The following is a 22,404-nucleotide window of genomic DNA, read 5'->3' as shown; positions in this document are numbered from 1 at the left end:
AGAGGGTCAGTACTGAGGGAGTGCCCCACTGTCAGAGGGTCAGTACTGAGGGAGTGCTGCACTGTCAGAGGGTCAGTACTGAGGGAGTGTCGCATTGTCAGAGGGTCAGTACTGAGGGAGTGCCGCACTGTCAGAGGGTCAGTACTGAGACAGTGATGCACTGTCAGAGGGTCAGTACTGAGGGCATGCAGCACTGTCAGAGGGTCAGTACTGAGGGAGCGCTGCACTGTCACAGGGTCAGTACTGAGGGAGTGCCGCACTGTCAGAGGGCCAGTGCTGAGGGAGTGCTGCACTGTCAGAGGGTCAGTACTGAGGGAGTGCAGCACTGTCAGAGGGTCAGTACTGAGGGAGTGCTGCAGTGTCAGAGGGTCAGTACAGAGGGAGTGCCGCACTGTCAGAGGGTCAGTACTGAGGTTGTGCCGCACTGTCAGAGGGTCAGTACTGAGGGAATGCCGCACTGTCAGAGGGTCAGTACTGAGGGAGTGCCGCAATGTCAGAGGGTCAGTACTGAGACAGTGATGCACTGTCAGAGGGTCAGTACTGAGGGAATGCCGCACTGTCAGAGGGTCAGTACTGAGGGAGTGCCGCAATGTCAGAGGGTCAGTATTGAAGGAGTCCCGCACTGTCAGAGGTTCAGTACTGAGGGAATGCCGCACTGTCAGAGGGTCAGTACTGAGGGAGTGCCGCAATGTCAGAGGGTCAGTACTGAAGGAGTCCCGCACTGTCAGAGGGTCAGTACAGAGGGAGTGCCGCACTGTCAGAGGGTCAGTACTGAGGGAATGCCGCACTGTCAGAGGGTCAGTACTGAGGGAGTGCCGCTCTGTCAGAGGGTTAGTACCGAGCGAGTGCCGCACAGTCAGAGGATCAGTACTGAGGGAGTGCCGCGCTGTCAGAGGGCCAGTACTGAGGGAGTCCTGCACTGTCAGAGGGTCAGTACTGAGGGAGTGCCGCACTGTCAGAGGGTCAGTACTGAGGGAGTGCCCCACTGTCAGAGGGTCAGTACTGAGGGAGTGCTGCACTGTCAGAGGGTCAGTACTGAGGGAGTGTCGCATTGTCAGAGGGTCAGTACTGAGGGAGTGCCGCACTGTCAGAGGGTCAGTACTGAAGGAGTCCCGCACTGTCAGAGGGTCAGTACAGAGGGAGTGCCGCACTGTCAGAGGGTCAGTACTGAGGGAATGCCGCACTGTCAGAGGGTCAGTACTGAGGGAATACCGCACTGTCAGAGGGTCAGTACTGAGGGAGTGCCGCTCTGTCAGAGGGTAAGTACCGAGCGAGTGCCGCACAGTCAGAGGATCAGTACTGAGGGAGTGCCGCGCTGTCAGAGGGCCAGTACTGAGGGAGTCCTGCACTGTCAGAGGGTCAGTACTGAGGGAGTGCCGCACTGTCAGAGGGTCAGTACTGAGGGAGTGCCCCACTGTCAGAGGGTCAGTACTGAGGGAGTGCTGCACTGTCAGAGGGTCAGTACTGAGGGAGTGTCGCATTGTCAGAGGGTCAGTACTGAGGGAGTGCCGCACTGTCAGAGGGTCAGTACTGAGACAGTGATGCACTGTCAGAGGGTCAGTACTGAGGGCATGCAGCACTGTCAGAGGGTCAGTACTGAGGGAGCGCTGCACTGTCACAGGGTCAGTACTGAGGGAGTGCCGCACTGTCAGAGGGCCAGTGCTGAGGGAGTGCTGCACTGTCAGAGGGTCAGTACTGAGGGAGTGCAGCACTGTCAGAGGGTCAGTACTGAGGGAGTGCTGCAGTGTCAGAGGGTCAGTACAGAGGGAGTGCCGCACTGTCAGAGGGTCAGTACTGAGGTTGTGCCGCACTGTCAGAGGGTCAGTACTGAGGGAATGCCGCACTGTCAGAGGGTCAGTACTGAGGGAGTGCCGCAATGTCAGAGGGTCAGTACTGAGACAGTGATGCACTGTCAGAGGGTCAGTACTGAGGGAATGCCGCACTGTCAGAGGGTCAGTACTGAGGGAGTGCCGCAATGTCAGAGGGTCAGTATTGAAGGAGTCCCGCACTGTCAGAGGTTCAGTACTGAGGGAATGCCGCACTGTCAGAGGGTCAGTACTGAGGGAGTGCCGCAATGTCAGAGGGTCAGTACTGAAGGAGTCCCGCACTGTCAGAGGGTCAGTACAGAGGGAGTGCCGCACTGTCAGAGGGTCAGTACTGAGGGAATGCCGCACTGTCAGAGGGTCAGTACTGAGGGAATGCCGCACTGTCAGAGGGTCAGTACTGAGGGAGTGCCGCTCTGTCAGAGGGTAAGTACCGAGCGAGTGCCGCACAGTCAGAGGATCAGTACTGAGGGAGTGCCGCGCTGTCAGAGGGCCAGTACTGAGGGAGTCCTGCACTGTCAGAGGGTCAGTACTGAGGGAGTGCCGCACTGTCAGGGGGTCAGTATTGAGGGAGTGCCGCTCTGTCAGAGGGTAAGTACTGAGCGAGTGCCGCACAGTCAGAGGATCAGTACTGAGGGAGTGCCGCGCTGTCAGAGGGCCAGTACTGAGGGAGTCCTGCACTGTCAGAGGGTCAGTAGTGAGGGAGTGCCGCACTGTCAGAGGGTCAGTACTGAGAGAGTGCCGCACTGTCAGAGGGTCAGTGCTGAGGGAGTGCCGCACTGTCAGGGGGTCAGTATTGAGGGAGTGCCGCATTGTCAGGGGGTCAGTATTGAGGGAGTGCTGCACTGTCAGAGGGTCAGTACTGAGGGAGTGTCGCATTGTCAGAGGGTCAGTACTGAGGGAGTGCCGCACTGTCAGAGGGTCAGTACTGAGACAGTGATGCACTGTCAGAGGGTCAGTACTGAGGGCATGCAGCACTGTCAGAGGGTCAGTACTGAGGGAGCGCTGCACTGTCACAGGGTCAGTACTGAGGGAGTGCCGCACTGTCAGAGGGCCAGTGCTGAGGGAGTGCTGCACTGTCAGAGGGTCAGTACTGAGGGAGTGCAGCACTGTCAGAGGGTCAGTACTGAGGGAGTGCTGCAGTGTCAGAGGGTCAGTACAGAGGGAGTGCCGCACTGTCAGAGGGTCAGTACTGAGGGTGTGCCGCACTGTCAGAGGGTCAGTACTGAGGGAATGCCGCACTGTCAGAGGGCCAGTACTGAGGGAGTCCTGCACTGTCAGAGGGTCAGTACTGAGGGAGTGCCGCACTGTCAGGGGGTCAGTATTGAGGGAGTGCCGCATTGTCAGAGGGTCAGTACTGAGGGAGTGCCGCACTGTCAGAGGGTCAGTACTGAGGGAGTGCCCCACTGTCAGAGGGTCAGTACTGAGGGAGTGCTGCACTGTCAGAGGGTCAGTACTGAGGGAGTGTTGCATTGTCAGAGGGTCAGTACTGAGACAGTGATGCACTGTCAGAGGGTCAGTACTGAGGGAATGCCGCACTGTCAGAGGGTCAGTACTGAGGGAGTGCCGCAATGTCAGAGGGTCAGTATTGAAGGAGTCCCGCACTGTCAGAGGGTCAGTACTGAGGGAATGCCGCACTGTCAGAGGGTCAGTACTGAGGGAGTGCCGCAATGTCAGAGGGTCAGTACTGAAGGAGTCCCGCACTGTCAGAGGGTCAGTACAGAGGGAGTGCCGCACTGTCAGAGGGTCAGTACTGAGGGAATGCCGCACTGTCAGAGGGTCAGTACTGAGGGAATGCCGCACTGTCAGAGGGTCAGTACTGAGGAGTGCCGCACTGTCAGAGGGTCAGTACTGAGGGAGTGCCGCAATGTCAGAGGGTCAGTACTGAGACAGTGATGCACTGTCAGAGGGTCAGTACTGAGGGAATGCCGCACTGTCAGAGGGTCAGTACTGAGGGAGTGCCGCAATGTCAGAGAGTCAGTACTGAAGGAGTCCCGCACTGTCAGAGGGTCAGTACTGAGGGAGTGCAGCAATGTCAGAGGGTCAGTACTGAAGGAGTCCCGCACTGTCAGAGGGTCAGTACTGAGGGAATGCCGCACTGTCAGAGGGTCAGTACTGAGGGAGTGCCGCAATGTCAGAGGGTCAGTACTGAAGGAGTCCCGCACTGTCAGAGTGTCAGTACTGAGGGAGTGCCGCACAGTCAGAGGGTCAGTACTGAGGGTGTGCAGCACTGTCAGAGGGTCAGTACTGAGGGCATGCAGCACTGTCAGAGGGTCAGTACTGAGGGAGTACCGCACTGTCAGAGGGTCAGTACTGAGGGAGTGCTGCACTGTCAGAGGGTCAGTACTGAGGGAGTGCCGCAATGTCAGAGGATCAGTACTGAGGGAATGCCACACTGTCAGAGGGTCAGTACTGAGGGAGTGCCGCACTGTCAGAGGGTCAGTACTGAGGGAGTGCCGCAATGTCAGAGGGTCAGTACTGAGGGAGTGCCGCACTGTCAGAGGGTCAGTACTGAGGGAGTGCCGCACTGTCAGAGAGTCAGACACAGAAGCATTTGCACACGTACATACAGACACACACACACACATAAATGGTGTAGATATTCAAATCCACTGACACGCAGGCACACACCCATACACATGCAAAGCAACATTCAAATTAGGAGCGGAAGAAGGCCATTCGGCCCCTCGGGCGTGTTGCACCGTTGAACACGATCTCAGCTGATCTGACTTCTCTCCGTTTCCGTCTTTCTGAGAACTCTCCCACCCCCCCTCGTTATTCCAGAATCTATCTAGCTCTGCCTTAATAGTATTCAAAACACTGCTTCCACTGCCTTGCCCATTAACCCTTTGGCCGCTGTGTTGTCTCCCCAGGTGCGATGGCGCAGCCTGCCTTCGGCGAGCAGCCGGATGGAGGCTGGGGGTGGATGATCGTTTTGGCGGGATTCCTGAGTAACTGCCTCCTGGTGGGCGTCACCCGCTCCTTTGGAGTTTTCTTCGCCCACTTCACCCGACACTTCCAGGAGTCATCCAGTCGCGTCTCTTGGATCAGCTCCATCGCCATGGCGACCCAGCAGTTTGCGAGTGAGTGCCGTCTCCGCTCCCGTTGCTCACGCCGTGTATCAGGGCGGTCCCGGTGAGCAAACGGCCCGATCACGGTGGTCACGAGGAGGCAGATCCTGCCCCTTGAATCTGTTCCGTCCCGTCCAGTTAGATAGGGGCTGCGCGATAACTCGACTTAATTCCATTTTTACCCAACAGAAAATCTAGTGAGCCCAACTCTGACCTTTCAATGAAACCCCGGCCTCTTGGCGGGTGTGGGGTTGGGAGGGGGGCGGCAGGACACTCTCTGCGTGAAGAAGTGCTTCCTGACATGACCCCTGGACGGCCTGGCCCTGATTCCTACGGTTCAACCCCTCACTCCGGACGCCCCGCCCCCACCCAGCAGGGAACTGTGCTCCTCTCCATCCCTTCCATCACCGTCTGATTACGGGGCGAGGCGCTGGCGTCTCTGGTCATCCAGAGGCCCCAGGCTGACCCTCCGGGAGGCGGGTTCGAACCCCACCCCGGCCAATTGAGCAATCTGGAGTTGAAGATCTGGTCTTCGCGATGATGACTGCCAATGATTCCTCCACAAACCCAATTCTTCACTCGTGTGTTACGGCATCCGGACCAGACCCCGATTTATATTCGGAAACCGGATGTGACCCGCCAACAATTTTTCCATGTGTAAACTGCGAGGAAAGGAGGCTTCACCCCCAGGGGCGATTCCACTGACACCGAGCGACCTTTCACATTAAAGCAAACTTCATTATTATCATAGAATTTACAGTGCAGAAGGAGGCCATTCGGCCCATCGAGTCTGCACCGGCTCTTGGAAAGAGCACCCTACCCAAGGTCCACACCTCCACCCTATCCCCATAACCCAGTAACCCCACCCAACACTAAGGGCAATTTTGTTCACTAAGGGCAATTTATCATGGCCAATCCACCTAACCTGCACATCTTTGGACTGTGGGAGGAAACCGGAGCACCCGGAGGAAACCCACGTGCACACGGGGAGGATGTGCAGACTCCGCACAGACAGTGACCCAAGCCGGAATCGAACCTGGGACCCTGGAGCTGTGAAGCAATTGTGCTAACCACAATGCTACCGTGCTGCCCTTATTATTACAGGATTATTAACACGCGATTAATCCCCATTCACATGCAAGTGGAAAAAAACAGCTTTTCAAGGAACAGTGAAACAGTTCCAACCATAAAGGTTGACTTTCCCATCCACATCATGGGCTGGATTCTCTGTGTCAGGGACTAAGTCCCGAGGCCATCGTGAAAACTGTGGCCTTTCACTGTGGCGTGAAAAGGCCACATAATCACAGCCCTGCAGGGGGCTAACAGGGACCCGTAGTAAGGCTCGCACTCCCGCTGCAGCTACGCCCCCCCCCCCCCCTCCCCGCACTCCCCTACATTAATCACAGCGGGGAAGTGGAGTTGAGGACTACCCCCTCAGATCGGTCATGACCTCTGTGGATGGCATGCGCGCTGAGCCGAACGGCCTACTGCTGCTCCTAATGTCTTGTGGTCTTCTTGTGTTTCCTTTGGCAGGTCCGGTGGGCAGTGTATTTGGGGTGCATTACGGTGCCCAGCCCGTGGTGATGGCCGGTGGGATTTTGGCGTCCTTGGGGATGCTAGCAGCCTCCTTTGGACAGGAACTCCTGCACATGTATCTCTCCATTGGACTCCTGACAGGTCAGACCATTAGAATTAACCTGGGCCCTCTTCCAGGCCTAAGAGCCTGAGTTTATTTCCCCTCCCTCTCTCTCTCTCTCTCTGTTGCTCTCTGAGCTCCCTGTCAGCTCTATGATGGAAAATGAGGCCTCGTTCCGGGTGCGGCGATGACCAGCTGAGTCGCACGTTTCGGCAGCTCCCTGTGAAACGGACTTTTGGGCTCTTGATAGGAGCCCCAACGGCAATTTTGACGGCTAAAAACACTGTGTGGTAAACCAGAAGGGAATCCCCCCTGGATACGGATGGAAAAAGGAGGAGAGAGTGGCCAGATTGCAGTGGATCCTTTAGAACAGCGGCAAGGAAGGCAAGCAAAAACCAAGATGGCGTCGGAAGGTGGCAGTTTAACATGGGGCCCTGAACAACAAGAGTTCTTGAAATGCTGTGTGGAAGAGATCAAAAAGGAAATGAAGAAAGAGCTGTTGGCCCCGATACTACAGGCGATCGAAGGGCTAAAGGAGGAACAAAAGACCCAGGAGCGGGAGCTTCGGGTCGTGAAGGCAAAGGCAGCCGAGAATGAGGACGATATACAGGGCCTGGTGGTGAAGACGGAGACGCAGGAGGCACATCAGAAACGATGTGTGGAAAGGTTGGAGGCACTGGAAAACAACGCAAGGAGGAACAACCTGAGGATTCTTGGTCTTCCTGAAGGTGTGGAGGGAGCGGACGTCGGGGCATATGTGAGCACGATGCTGCACTCGTTAATGGGAGCGGAGGCCCCGACGGGTCCGTTGGAGGTGGAGGGAGCATACCGAGTGATGGCGCGAGGACCGAGAGCAGGAGAAATTCCCAGAGCCATAGTGGTGAGATTCCTCCGTTTTAAGGATAGAGAAATGGTCCTTAGATGGGCGAAGAAAACTCGGAGCAGTAAATGGGAGAACGCGGTGATCCGCGTTTATCAAGACTGGAGTGCGGAGGTGGCGAGAAGGAGGGCGAGCTTTAATCGGGCCAAGGCGGTGCTTCATTAAAAGAAGATAAAATTTGGAATGCTGCAACCGGCAAGACTGTGGGTCACATATCGAGGGAGGCACCACTACTTTGAGACGGCGGATGAAGCGTGGACTTTTATTGTGGAAGAAAAACTGGAATGAGCGGGTTATTAAAAAGAACGTTCGAACAAAGTGGTGGGGCGAATGTGGGGGGCAAAGAGGGGTTTTATGTACTAATCCTGCGATGTGGTAACTTTTCTCTCTCCCACAGGCGGTGATGGGGGGAGGAGGGGAGGTGGAGGAGATGGGGCGTTGGCCATGGGGGCGGGGCCAAGGGAGAAGCGCGGGCTTGGTTCCCGCGCTATGATAATCATGGCGGGAATAGAGAAGCAGGAAGGAGGGGGCGTCGCACGGTGCGAGCCGAGGTCACGGGGGGAAGCCGAGGTCAGCCAGAGTTTGCTGACTTCTGGGAGCAACATGGGGGGAGTAATTACGCTAGCGGGGGATCTAGCGGGGGGGGTGGGAGGGGGGAATTACTGGGTTGCTGCTGCTGGGGAGAGGGGGGAGCTGGTATGGGAGAGGATGAGCGGGGGGGCACCGCCTGGGGGAGATACAGCTGCGTGGGAACCGGGTGAGGAGCTGGAAAAAGGTGATGGCTAATCGACAAGGGGGGGGGTAGGAAGCCCCCCAACTCGGCTGATCACGTGGAACGTGAGAGGGCTGAACGGGCCGATAAAGAGGGCACGGGTACTCGCACACCTTAAGAAACTTAAGGCAGATGTGGTTATGTTACAGGAAACGCACCTGAAACTGATAGACCAGGTTAGGCTACGCAAAGGATGGGTGGGGCAGGTGTTCCATTCGGGGCTAGATGCGAAAAACAGGGGGGTGGCTATATTAGTGGGGAAGCGGGTAATGTTCGAGGCAAAGACTATAGTGGCGGATAACGGGGGCAGATACGTGATGGTGAGTGGCAAACTACAGGGGGAGACGGTGGTTTTGGTAAACGTATATGCCCCGAACTGGGATGATGCCAATTTTATGAGGCGGATGCTAGGACGCATTCCAGACCTAGAGATGGGAAAGCTGATAATGGGGGGAGATTTTAATACGGTGTTGGAACCAGGGCTGGATAGGTCGAAGTCCAGGACTGGAAGGAGGCCGGCAGCAGCCAAGGTACTTAAAGATTTTATGGAGCAGATGGGAGGTGTAGACCCGTGGAGATTTAGCAGACCTAGGAGTAAGGAGTTCTCGTTTTTCTCCTATGTCCATAAAGTCTACTCGCGAATAGACTTTTTTGTGCTGGGTAGGGCATTGATCCCGAAGGTGAGGGGAACGGAGTATACGGCTATAGCCATTTCGGATCACGCTCCACACTGGGTGGACTTGGAGATAGGGGAGGAAACAGGAGGGCGCCCACCCTGGAGAATGGACATGGGACTAATGGCAGATGAGGGGTGTGTCTAAGGGTGAGGGGGTGCATTGAAAAGTACTTGGAACTCAATGATAATGGGGAGGTCCAGGTGGGAGTGGTCTGGGAGACGTTGAAGGCGGTGGTTAGAGGGGAGCTGATATCAATAAGGGCACATAAAGGGAAGCAGGAGAGTAAGGAACGGGAGCGGTTGCTGCAAGAACCTTTGAGGGTGGACAGACAATATGCGGAAGCACCGGAGGAGGGACTGTACAGGGAAAGGCAAAGGCTACATGTAGAATTTGACTTGCTGACTACAGGCACTGCAGAGGCACAATGGAGGAAGGCACAGGGTGTACAGTACGAATATGGGGAGAAGGCGAGCAGGTTGCTGGCACACCAATTGAGGAAAAGGGGAGCAGCGAGGGAAATAGGGGGAGTGAGGGATGAGGAAGGAGAGATGGAGCGGGGAGCGGAGAGAGTGAATGGAGTGTTCAAGACATTTTATAAAAAATTATATGAAGCTCAACCCCCGGATGGGAGGGAGAGAATGATGGGCTTCTTGAATCGGCTGGAATTTCCCAAGGTGGAAGAGCAGGAAAGGGTGGGACTGGGAGCACAGATCGAGGTAGAAGAAGTGGTGAAAGGAATTAGGAGCATGCAGGCGGGAAAGGCCCCGGGACCGGATGGATTCCCAGTCGAATTCTATAGAAAATATGTGGACTTGCTCGCCCCGGTACTGACGAGGACCTTTAATGAGGCAAAGGAAAGGGGACAACTGCCCCCGACTATGTCTGAAGCAACAATATCGCTTCTCTTAAAGAAGGAAAAGGACCCGCTACAATGCGGGTCCTATAGACCTATTTCCCTCCTAAATGTAGATGCCAAGGTCCTGGCCAAGGTAATGGCAATGAGAATAGAGGAATGTGTCCCGGGGGTGGTCCACGAGGACCAAACTGGGTTTGTGAAGGGGAGACAGCTGAACACGAATATACGGAGGTTGTTAGGGGTAATGATGATGGCCCCACCAGAGGGAGAAACGGAGATAGTAGTGGCGATGGATGCCGAGAAAGCATTTGATAGAGTGGAGTGGGATTATTTGTGGGAGGTGTTGAGGAGATTTGGTTTTGGAGAGGGGTATGTTAGATGGGTGCAGCTGTTGTATAGGGCCCCAGTGGCGAGCGTGGTCATGAATGGACGGGGATCTGCATATTTTCGGCTCCATAGAGGGACAAGGCAGGGATGCCCTCTGTCCCCATTATTGTTTGCACTGGCGATTGAGCCCCTGGCGATAGCGTTGAGGGGTTCCAAGAAGTGGAGGGGAGTACTTAGGGGAGGAGAAGAGCACCGGGTATCTTTGTATGCGGACGATTTGCTACTATACGTGGCGGACCCGGCGGAGGGGATGCCAGAAATAATGCGGATACTTGGGGAGTTTGGGGATTTTTCAGGGTATAAATTGAACATGGGGAAAAGTGAGTTGTTTGTGGTGCATCCAGGGGAGCAGAGTAGAGAAATAGAGGACCTACCGTTGAGGAAGGTAACAAGGGACTTTCGTTACCTGGGGATCCAGATAGCTAAGAATTGGGGCACATTGCATAGGTTAAATTTAACGCGGTTGGTGGAACAGATGGAGGAGGATTTCAAGAGATGGGATATGGTATCCCTGTCAATGGCAGGGAGGGTGCAGGCGGTTAAGATGGTGGTCCTCCCGAGATTCCTCTTTGTGTTTCAGTGCCTCCCGGTGGTGATTACGAAGGCTTTTTTAAAAAGGATTAAAAAGAGCATCATGGGTTTTGTGTGGGCCGGGAAGACCCCGAGAGTGAGGAAGGGATTCTTACAGCGTAGCAGGGATAGGGGGGGGCTGGCACTACCGAGCCTAAGTGAGTATTATTGGGCCGCTAATATTTCAATGGTGAGTAAGTGGATGGGAGAGGAGGAAGGAGCGGCGTGGAAGAGATTAGAGAGGGCGTCCTGTAGGGGGACTAGCCTACAGGCTATGGTGACAGCCCCATTGCCGTTCTCACCGAGGAACTACACCACAAGCCCGGTGGTGGTGGCTACACTGAAGATTTGGGGACAGTGGAGACGGCATAGGGGAAAGACTGGATGGAGCCTTGGGGGGGTCCCCGATAAGAAACAACCATAGGTTTGCCCCGGGGGGAATGGATGGGGGATATGGAATGTGGCAAAGAGCAAGAATAACGCAACTGAAAGATCTGTTTGTGGATGGGAAGTTCGCGAGTCTGGGAGCGCTGACCGAGAAATATGGGTTGCCCCAAGGGAATGCATTCAGGTATATGCAACTGAGGGCTTTTGCGAGGCAACAGGTGAGGGAATTCCCGCAGCTCCCGACACAAGAGGTGCAGGACAGAGTGATCTCAAAGACATGGGTGGGGGATGGTAAGGTGTCAGATATATATAGGGAAATGAGGGACGAAGGGGAGACTATGGTAGATGAACTAAAAGGGAAATGGGAAGAAGAGCTGGGGGAGGAGATCAAGGAGGGGCTGTGGGCAGATGCCCTAAGCAGGGTAAACTCGTCGTCCTCGTGTGCCAGGCTAAGCCTGATTCAGTTTAAGGTATTACACAGGGCACATATGACTGGAGCACGGCTCAGTAAATTTTTTGGGGTGGAGGATCGGTGTGCGAGGTGCTCGAGAAGCCCAGCGAATCATACCCATATGTTTTGGTCATGCCCGGCACTACAGGGGTTTTGGATGGGGGTGACAAAGGTGCTTTCAAAAGTAGTAGGAGTCCGGGTCGAACCAAGCTGGGGGTTGGCTATATTTGGGGTTGCACAAGAGCCGGGAGTGCAGGAGGCGAGAGAGGCCGATGTTTTGGCCTTTGCGTCCCTAGTAGCCCGGCGCAGGATATTGCTAATGTGGAAAGAAGCCAAGCCCCCGGGGGTGGAGACCTGGATAAATGACATGGCAGGGTTTATAAAGCTAGAGCGGATTAAGTTCGTTCTAAGGGGGTCGGCTCAAGGGTTCACCAGGCGGTGGCAACCGTTCGTCGAATACCTCGCAGAAAGATAGACGGAATGGAAAAAAGAAGGCAGCAGCAGCAGCCCAGGATCGGGGGGGGGGGGGGGGGGGGGGGGGGAGGAGGAACCAGAAGGACTCTCGGTTGTTAATATATACTGTATTGTATGTATAGGTCGTTGCTACAGATAATTATATATTGGACTGTTAAATTATATTTTTGGAGAGTGTTACTTGTGACAAGGCAGTTGCCAATTAGGGCTAGTTTTTATTTTTGTTATTTATTATTTATTCATTTTTTGTTTATAAAATAGGTCATTGTTATTTGTGTTGTTATAATATTGTGTAAAGGATGCACAATGTACTGTGTTGGTTGACCAAAAATTTTCAAAAAAATATTTAATAAAAAAAAGAAAATGAGGCCTCAGCATCAACAATGGGCCATCAGAGATACCAGGAGGCTTGGCCTCCATGTTTTGTATCACTGTTGGTCCATCTCTTTCCTGGAGCGAGTGCCTCCCTCATTGGGCTGTGGGCTCCACGGGGCGTGTGGCCCTCTTCCACGTCCTTGCCCGAGTGGCTGTTATTGCCCACGGAGCCTCGATATTGAGTGGTGCCTGACTATCCCATCATCACCCACCGAAACCCCCCTCACCGCCAGCCACAGCCCTGGCTACGCCCACCACTCGCCCACCCACCATACAATGTCCTGCTGCTCACTGAGGCTTCCGACTCCGATTGGACGTATCCCCGGAGGTCACTGGGAATCTGATGGCACGGGAAGGAGACCATTTGGCCCATCACCCTGTGTCAGCTCTTTCCAAGAGCTGCCCAATTGGCTTCGCCCCCTCACTCTTCACCCGGAGTAGCAGACTGTGAAATGGGCGCACGCTAATCGAGAGAACGTGCTTCACTGTTCCGCATTTTGCTCTCCAGGTTTCGGCTGGGCCTTGGTCTTCACCCCCACAGTATCCATGATCGCCAAATACTTCAAGAGGCGCAGATCCCTGGCGACCGGTTTGGCCTTTACTGGAGTGGGAGTCGCGTCTTTCTTCTTCTCTCCGCTGTTTCAGCTCCTGATCGATGGGTATGGTTGGCGCGGGGCCCTCCAGATCCTGTCCGCCATGATGCTGAACCTCTGTGTCTGTGCGGCCCTGCTCAGACCCATCACGCTCACCGAGGACCTTCCCGCTGCCCCGGGGGCGCTTCCCGACAATGGGGCGAAAAGAACTGCGTGTTGGGGTAAAGCGACCTCTGCCTTCGACTTGACCCTTTTCCTGCACCGTGGGTTCATGGTGTACAGCTTCGCAATGACTCTGATGACCACCGGTTTCTTTGTCCCCTACATCCACCTGGTGCCCCATGGGAAGAACCTTGGATTGAGCGATTACGAGGCGGCCTTCCTGATGTCGGTCAGTGCCATTACGGAGACCGTGGCCCGGCTGTTTTCCGGCTGGGTTGCTGACATCCAGCTGATTCGGAAGATCCACATGCTATTCCTCTGGAGTGTTCTCACCGGAGTCAGCCTCCTGCTCATTCCCTCAGGGAACTCGTACTCCAGTCTCATAGGACTCAGTCTCCTCTATGGCTTCTGCAGTGGAGGCCTTGCTCCTCTCTTCTTCTCCACGCTCCCGGAGATCGTAGGAATTGGACGGATCCTCAACGCGACTGGGCTTTTCCTGATGATCATGAGTATTGGCGGTCTCCTCGGGCCTCCCCTCTCAGGTAATGTGGCTCGTTGGGCCTTTCAGTCCGCTCCAGGCCTTATTCCCGACCTCTGAAGGCTACATTGACTCTTGCTGGCTACAACTCCCAGGCACCTTGTCCCTACTGCGCTGCCTCAGCCGAGTAATCAATGACTGCCCTTCCACGTAAGATAGTCCGGGAATAAATCCAATTGGGAATGCTGGAGAGTGGCAAAGATGTGGTAGTCACACTGTGGCTTCATTCAATTTTCCCAGGTGTTTTTGAGGGGAATCTATTTGAGAGAGAAGTGAGGGATCTATTGGTGGGGTGAGATGAATGGGGCAGGGGGTGAGGAGGGGAATTGCGTGGGGCATAAACACCAGCTCGCAGGAGGTGGGCCAAAAGGGCCTGACTCGGTGATGTGATTCTGATGCAGTTCTTCAAGGAGGCGGCAGCAAACCTCTCAATCTCTGGGGGCATCGCAGTTCTGTCTCCATGTATGTCGCTGGAGGTGATCCAGAGGCCCGGTACTCTGGATCAAATCCCACACCGGGTGGAATTTAAATCCGATTGGCAAATCTGGAATTATAAAGCCCGTCTCAGTAATGGCTGCCACGGCAACGCTCGTCGGTTGTTGTAAAAATCCATCGGGTTCACTAATGTCCCTTTCGGGGAGAAAATCTGCCACCCTTACCCGGTCTGGCCTACACGTGACTCCAGACCCACAGCTAATGTTGACTTTTTTTTTTAGAAAATATTTTATTGAGGCATTTATAATTTGAATATTTTCACATTTTAAACAACAGAGATCCATCACACGCAAAAAAAAAACGCACACTAACACACCCAACTCCCCCCAGCCCTAAACCCTAACTACCCATACATTAGATTCCCTGCCCTTATTCCTCATTTCCATGCCTCCCCTTCCCCCCCATCACCCCCACCCCCTGCTGAGGGTCAGATTTTCTTGAAGAAGTCAATGAATGGCTGCCACCTCCGAGCGAACCACTGTAATGATTCCGTTAAGACGAACTTAACCTTCTCTCGTCTAAGAAACCCTGCCATGTCCCCCAACTTTGGGGCTCCAAGTCCCTACATCCCAGCAAAATCCGTCTCCGGGCCACCAGGGAAGAAAAGGCCAAAACGTCGGCCTCTCTCTCCCCCCCCCCCGCTGGGCTCCCGGATCTTCCGACACTCCAAATATTGCCACCTCTGGACTCGGAGTCACCCTCCCTCCCAGGGCCTCTGACATGACATCTGCGACCCCCTGGCAAAATCCCCTCCGCCTCGGGCACGCCCAGAACATATGTACATGGTTCGCCGGACTCCCCCCACACCTGTCCCCCACTTCCTCAAAAAACCTACTCATCCAGGCCACAGTCATATGAGCCCCGTGGACCGCCTTGAGCTGGATCAGGCTGAGCCTGGCACACGATGAGGATGCATCGACTCTCCTCAGGGCCTTCTCCCATAGCCCGACTCCCAACTCCCCTCCCAACTCATCCTCCCACTTCCTCTTCACCTTCCCCAAGTGGGACCCCTCCCCACTCCATCAGTTCCTTATACATTTCCGAGACCCTCCCCTCCCCAACCCCTGTTTTAGACATCACCCTATCCTGTAGCCCCCTTAGAGCGAGGCGAGGAAAGCTCGGGACCTTCCTCCGGACAAAATCCCGTACCTGCAGATTCCGGAACCCGTTCCCACCCAGCAACTCAAACTCCTCCAGGCCTGGGAAACCCTCCTCAATGAAGAAATGAAAATGAGATGAAAGTCGCTTATTGTCACAAGTAGGCTTTAAATGAAGTTACTGTGAAAAGCCCCTAGTCGCCACATTCCGGCACCTGTTCGGGGAGGCTGGTACGGGAATTGAACCGTGCTGCTGGCCTGCCTTGGTCTGCTTTCAAAGCCAGCGATTTAGCCCTGTGCTAAACCATCCCTAAGAGATCCCCAAATCTCTCAATCCCTGCCCGCTGCCACCTCTTGAAGCCCCCGTCCAGCCCCCCGGAGACCAGTGACCACATCGACGCCCCATCCAGTCTCATGTGCTGCCTCCATTGCCCCCACACTCTCAGGGCTGCCACTACCACTGGGCTTGTGGAGTACCGAGCCAGCGAGAGCGGCAGAGGTGCCGTTAACAAAGCCTTCAGACTCGTGCCCTTGCAAGATGCCAACTCCACTCGCTCCCACACCGACCCCTCCCCCACTACCCATTTCCTAACCATCGAAATATCGGCCACCCAGTAGTAATTAATTAAGTTCGGAGGGGCCTCCCAAAATGCATCACCTCACTCCAGGGTTAAATTCCATCTGCCACCAGTCTGCAAATTCCATTCTCGCCGCAGTGCCCCACCCCAGCGTCACACAAACCAGGAGACAAACTCTCAAAAATCAAGAGATTCGGTAAAAAAGAAATCCTTTTATTTTCAAACGTAAAACTATGTCGATTGACAGTTGGTTTCGACATTTCGTTCGTGGTGATTTTAATCGTTAACAGCTCAGAACGCTTTGTTGGAATCTATATTACTGCCTTATTTGTTGTAGCGAGACCTAACTTCATCCTGCGGCCTAGGGAACATCTAAGGCGGGATTGAGTCAGATTTGAAGCAACCAAAATGACTGCCTGAGTCCCTTGCAGGGACCAATGAGGGACCTAAATCCGAGGTGTTTCAGAGTCAGAATGTCATTCCTGCGAGAGCACGTCTAGAATCTAAAGAAATCTATTTGGGACGTGGTAAAACAGGAAATAATTTGGCTCCAAAGTTAGAAAGATGCCACAAGAATTAGAACATGTGTTTATCTACGAAGCATTTGGTTTTGGAACTTGAGGCCAGCAGGAAGCAGGCCATAGCTGGGCCTAGCTCCCGCAAGATCGAGGGGAAGACGCCCAGTCCTGGGCCTCAGGGAATGGCCCTTGGCCGCTAGTTGTCAATGTTCCCCAGCTCCTTGCGTGAGCAAACGCCAAGCATCTCTCCTCTTCCTCCGGGCCTCTTCCCTTCCCCGAATGACACGGGGTGGGTGTCCCGAATTCAGCCAACCGCTCCTTTCTGTCCAATTCAAACACAGACCTTGGGTAGGCCAACTTACAATCACGAGATTCACCAGCCCTCTCACAGGATGGTGAGCGAGGCTGAATTTGAGCGAGCGATCGGGCCTCTCTCAACCAGTTTGCCAGAGATCGTCTGCCACGTGACGACAATTCAAAAGTACTTCGAGTAAAACACTTTTGGACATCCATTCTGTGGAAAGTGCTGTCAAAATGTGTATTTTCTTTCCTCTCATTTGTCCAGTTTTGAATTGAAGTTGAACCATTTAGATCAGTATTCTGGGAGAGTAACTCACCTCCTGACTCCCCAAAGCCTGTCCACCATCTACAAAGCACAAGTGATGGAATACTCTCCACTTGCCTGGATGAGTGCAGCTCCAACAACACTCAAGAAGCTCGACACCATCCAGGACAAAGCAGCCTCGCTTGATTGCTCCCCGCTTCCACAAACATTCACTCCCTCCACCACCGACGCACAGTGGCAGCCGTGTGTACCATCTACAAGATGCACTGCAGCAACTCACCAAGGCTCCTCAGGCAGCACCTTCCAAACCCACCCCCTCTACCATCTAGAAGGACAAGAGCAGCAGATACCTGGGAACCCCACCACCTCCGAGTCACTCACCACCCCGACTGGGAAATATATCGGCCGTTCCTTCACTGTCGCTGGGGAAACATCCTGGAACTCCCTCCCTAACAGCACTGTGGGTGTACCTACACCTCAGGGACTGCAGCGGCTCAAGATGGCGGCTCACCCACCACCTTCTGAAGGGGCAATTAGGGATGGGCAATAAATGCTGGGCCCGTTCAGCGACTCACATCCCGTGAATGAATGTTTTAAAGTACCAGTGTGATACAAACTTATCAAACCAGCACTTTACAGATAGAATTTAATTTGAATATGATTTTGACTGACTCCGTCCAGCTCGATCCGTGTTAGATTTATACAATACTGTTTTAGTTAACTTGCTGGATGTTATTGGTGGTGCCTAGTCAGAGAATCCTGTCATTCACCACCTCTTGATCTATTTAGATTCCCCCGACCAAAGGTGAGATGCTGAATCCAAGCAAAAAGAATGTTTAAAATTTGGAATTTTACAGCGTAGAAATCTATTTGGCCAGTGCCCAATATCCAGTTAGTCCCATTCCACCTGCTCTTTCCCCAGAGCTGGGAAAATCCTCCCCCCTCTAGGATTTGTTCTATTCCCTTTTGAAAGTTAATTATTGAATCAGCTTGCACCTCCCTTTCAAACAGAGCTTTCCCAGATCAGGTTCTTTTGCTATTTATCTTCAATCTCCTCCGTATCCTGTGGTTTTCGAACCTCCTGCCGGTAGAGTTTCTTCCTCTTTCTCTTTCTGTAGCCTTGATATCACGAAGGGGCAAGGTGAGGAGGCAGGCCCCAAGAACTAGCACAGGCCCCAAGAACTAGCGCAGGCCCCAAGAACTAGCGCAGGCCCCAAGAACTAGCGCAGGCCCCAAGCGCTACCACAGGCCCCAAGAACTATAACAGGTATAAGAAATACCACAAGCCACCAGAATGATCATAGTCCCCAAGAACTAGCACAGGCCCCAAGAACTAGCGCAGGCCCCAAGAACTAGCGCAGGCCCCAAGAACTAGCGCAGGCCCCAAGCGCTACCACAGGCCCCAAGAACTATAACAGGTATAAGAAATACCACAAGCCACCAGAATGATCATAGTCCCCAAGAACCAGCACAGGCCCCAAGAATTGCCACAGACCCCAAGATCTATGACAGGCCCCAAGAACTACCACAGGCCTCAAGAACCATCACAGGCCCCGAGAACTACTACAGGCCCCAAGAACTGCCACAGGCCCCAAGAACTATAACAGGTCGAAGACCTACCACAGGTGGCAAGAATTAGCACAGGCCCCAAGAACTAGCACTGGCCCCAAGAATTACCACAGGCCCCAAGAACTACCACAGACCCCAAGAACTACCACAGGCCCCAAGAACTATAACAGGTCGAAGAACTACCACAAGCCACAAGGATTATCACAGGCCCCAAGAACTACGACAGGCCCCAAGAACTATAACAGGTCTAAGAACTACCACAAGCCACAAGAATTACCACAGGCCCCAAGAACTACCACTGCCCTCAAGAACTGTCACAGGCCCAAGGACCACAGGCCCCAAGAACTATAAACGGCCTAAGAACTACCATAGACCCTAAGAACTATCAGAGGCCCCAAGAACTGTCACATGCCAAAGAAAGGCCTCCAAAGCTACCACAGGCCCGAAGAATTATCAGAGGCCCAAGAACTACCGCAGGCCCCAAGAACTACCTGAGTGGTACTGGTGAGATTGAACCCATGCTATCAGCGTCATTCTCTAACTAAGCTCAACAAGCTCTTTCTCCTCATTTACCCTCTCAAAGCCCTTGATAATTTTGAGCACCTCGATTAAATCCCCCCGTAATCTTTTCTGCCCTCTCGAGAACAGTCCCGGCGTTTTCAGTCTCTCCACATGACGGGCGTCCCTCTTCATTCTGATAATACCCTCTGCATCCTCCTTGGCAACCTTCCTGAATTGTGATGCCCCGATGCAGACACTAAAGACTCCAGTTGGGGCCTAACTAAAGGCTGAGCATCACTTTTTTGTTTTTTCCAAACTACGCCTCGATTTTTAAAGCCAGGTTTTGCTGTTGCAACAGCCTTCGAGGAGGCCTGGGCCTTGAGCCAGCAGAACCCAGGGAGGTGTTGGTTCAATCCCCAGGTATACCCAAAATAATTGACCTCAGGATGAGGCAGATAAAGGAGCGACGATCCCAGCTCTTTGCTCTGTGTGTGGTGGCATTTTATAGAAAATGTTTGGCCTGGGCTTCTGGCCCAACCGGGCTCAGGGCAGGTTGTGATGCCACCTGTAGTTCACTAGCTCACTCTCTGAGCCCAAACATGCAGGGGCGGGGGGGATGGAAACTGTTGCCATGGAAAAGACGCAACTATGAATCTGGGGACTGACGATTCCAACTTGTCTCTCCTTCTCTCAGGGTTTCTGGAGGATGTGACGGGTAGCTACACCGTCTCCTTCATGACTGCGGGCAGCTTCATCCTGGCCGGATCTCTCACCCTGTTCTTCCTGCCGGGTTTCCTCGTCTGCGCCGCAGCCCTGCCCGAGCGGCGGGCTGCCGTTCCAGCCGGCGCCGTGGGTGACGGAGATCGCCCGGCCCCAGCCGCCGTCGCGGGCTGTCCGCGCCGAGGAGCGACTGAGGCGGGAACTGTTTGCTGATTGCGGAACTGTCGGCGGCAGCGCGGCACGCTTTACGGCCAGTGGCTTTGGAGAGCTGCCGCTGCTGCAATGTGGGAGGCGGGGCCTCTGATCTGCGCACAGCACGATCCCACAAGACGACACCGATCAAGGCCTGATAATCCGTTGCTGCGATGTGAGGCTCAGGGCTCTATTTCCTCGCGCTGCTAATTTCTCTCTTCCATCAATCCCGGAGTGGGCGAGTTCTCCCTGGGGCCCTGGGTCAAGAATTATCTTCCCACATCTCGGAAGACAGGCAATCCGGGTCACTCCTGTTGCGTGCGGGATTCATCCCGATAAACTGAGAAACAAACAGTACCTGTAGATGGAGCCCTGGAGCTGCATCACTCAAACAACCACACACACAAAACACTGGCCAATGTTCCAAGTTCAATTGATTAATCTAGGACAAAGGTTCGGCACAACATCGTGGGCCAAAGGGCCTGTTCTGTGCTGTATTTTCTATGTTCTATGTTCAATGCTCACCCCAGGTCCAATGCTCTGCAATTCGCCGCAGCCTGGGCGGACTACTTTAATCAGAGCGAGAGGGTTCCCCAACTCGGAGCTTGCCCTTGTTTTTGGAAACCGTGGGGGGGGTGGCCTACACCCAACCTGGCAGTGCCCATGCCAGCTGGCAATGCCACCTGGGAATGCCAGGGTACCACCCTGCGCAGAGGGCATGCAGCTGGGGGCCCCCCATCCCCTGGGAGACCCTGTGCCATTCCGTCTGGTCCCCGCTTGTGGGGAGCAGCGCTGAACGACCCTTGCCCGAGGCCAAGGGGATTGTTCCCAAATCCTCAGGTACCTCGGGAATCTGCACATCAGAGTGAGCCTTACTGTGATTTTACATCGTAACGTCTCGCGACTGGGTAGATCCCGGGAGCGAGCTACTTTTCGGATGCAGCTTGGCCATCAGATCGCGCCCCATGACTGATCTGATGTGATAACCCTCAATTCCACCTTCCCGCCTTATCCCCGTCCCGCACAATCCCCTGACTGATTAACAATCTGTCTATCCCAGCCTTCAACATACTTAACGACCCACAGATTCACTCCCCTCCGAGAGAGGAAATTCCTCCTCATCTCTGTCTGAAATGGGCGCCCCTCCTCACTCTGAGATTCTGCCCTCTGGTCCCAGACTCTCCCACAAGGGGAAACAACCTCTCAGCATCGACCCTGTCAAACCCCCTGAGAATCCGATATGTCTCAATAAGGCTGCCTCTCATTCTTCTAAACTCCCAATGAGGACAGGCCCGACCTACTCAACCTCTCAGAAGAAAATCCCTCCCTCCCCAGGATCAACCGAGTGAACCGTCTCTGGTGGCCCCCAATGTCGGTGTATCCTTCCTGAGATAAGGGGGCCAACACAGTTCACAGACCGTCTTACAGTTCCAGCGGCATGTGACGCAGTGGTTAGCACTGGGACTGCAGCGCTGAGGACCCGGGTTCGAATCAGGGCTCTGGGTCACTGTCCGTGTGGAGTTTGCACATTCTCCCCGTGTCTGCGTGGGTCTCGCCCCCACAACCCAAAGATGTGCAGGGTAGGTGGAGTGGCCACGCTAAATTGCCCATTGATTGGAAAAATAAAATAATTAGGGACTCTAAATTTTCAAAACCATATTACTCAATCAGTACCAACACTTCAATTCAATCTCCTCGGAGACCTCCAGGGTCAGGCTTCCACCTGATAGGCCCCAGATTAGATATCCGCCCGACCCCCGCCAATGCCCACCCCAAAATGGGGCTGGGTACTCTATTGTGACAGATTACTGGAAATGTTCAAGATGGTAGTCAACCTTGTGCACACATCCTCTCCACACCCTCTCCACAGCCACACCCCCTCTCCACCCACACACCCTCTCCACCCACACACCCTCTCCACAGCCACACCCTCTCTCCACCCACACCCCCTCTCCACACCCACACACCCTCTCCACAGCCACACCCCCTCTCCACCCACACCCCCTCTCCACACCCTCTCCACAGCCACACCCCCTCTCCACCCACACACCCTCTCCACCCACACACCCTCTCCACACCCTCTCCACAGCCACACACCCTCTCCACACCCACACCCTCTCCACAGCCACACCCCCTCTCCACCCACACACCCTCTCCACACCCTCTCCACACCCACACCCCCTCTCCACACCCTCTCCACAGCCACACCCCCTCTCCACCCACACACCCTCTCCACAGCCACACCCCCTCTCCACCCACACCCCCTCTCCACCCACACCCCCTCTCCACCCACACACCCTCTCCACACCCTCTCCACACCCACACACCCTCTCCACAGCCACACACCCTCTCCACACACACACCCTCTCCACAGCCACACCCCCTCTCCACACCCTCTCCACAGCCACACACCCTCTCCACACCCACACACCCTCTCCACACCCACACACCCTCTCCACACCCACACACCCTCTCCACACCCACACACCCTCTCCACACCCACACCCCCTCTCCACC

At 54.5% G+C, this 22,404-nt stretch overlaps 1 protein-coding gene across 1 annotated transcript; it reads left to right on the top strand.

Moving 5' to 3' along the window:
• Positions 1 to 4,701: 4,701 nt before the first annotated feature.
• On the top strand, positions 4,702 to 21,865 carry LOC140404652 (monocarboxylate transporter 13-like). Its single transcript, XM_072493269.1, has 4 exons — positions 4,702 to 4,906; positions 6,428 to 6,571; positions 12,868 to 13,656; positions 19,670 to 21,865. The coding sequence occupies exons 1-4, from the start codon at positions 4,702 to 4,704 to the stop codon at positions 19,906 to 19,908; spliced, it is 1,377 nt and encodes a 458-aa protein (XP_072349370.1). The 3' UTR covers positions 19,909 to 21,865.
• Positions 21,866 to 22,404: the final 539 nt, after the last annotated feature.

This window comes from Scyliorhinus torazame, chromosome 31 (assembly GCF_047496885.1).
Source record: "Scyliorhinus torazame isolate Kashiwa2021f chromosome 31, sScyTor2.1, whole genome shotgun sequence".
Lineage (NCBI taxonomy): Eukaryota > Metazoa > Chordata > Chondrichthyes > Carcharhiniformes > Scyliorhinidae > Scyliorhinus > Scyliorhinus torazame.
The sequence above is the reverse complement of the archived record's forward strand: the minus strand, read 5'-3'. Positions and strand labels throughout refer to the sequence as shown.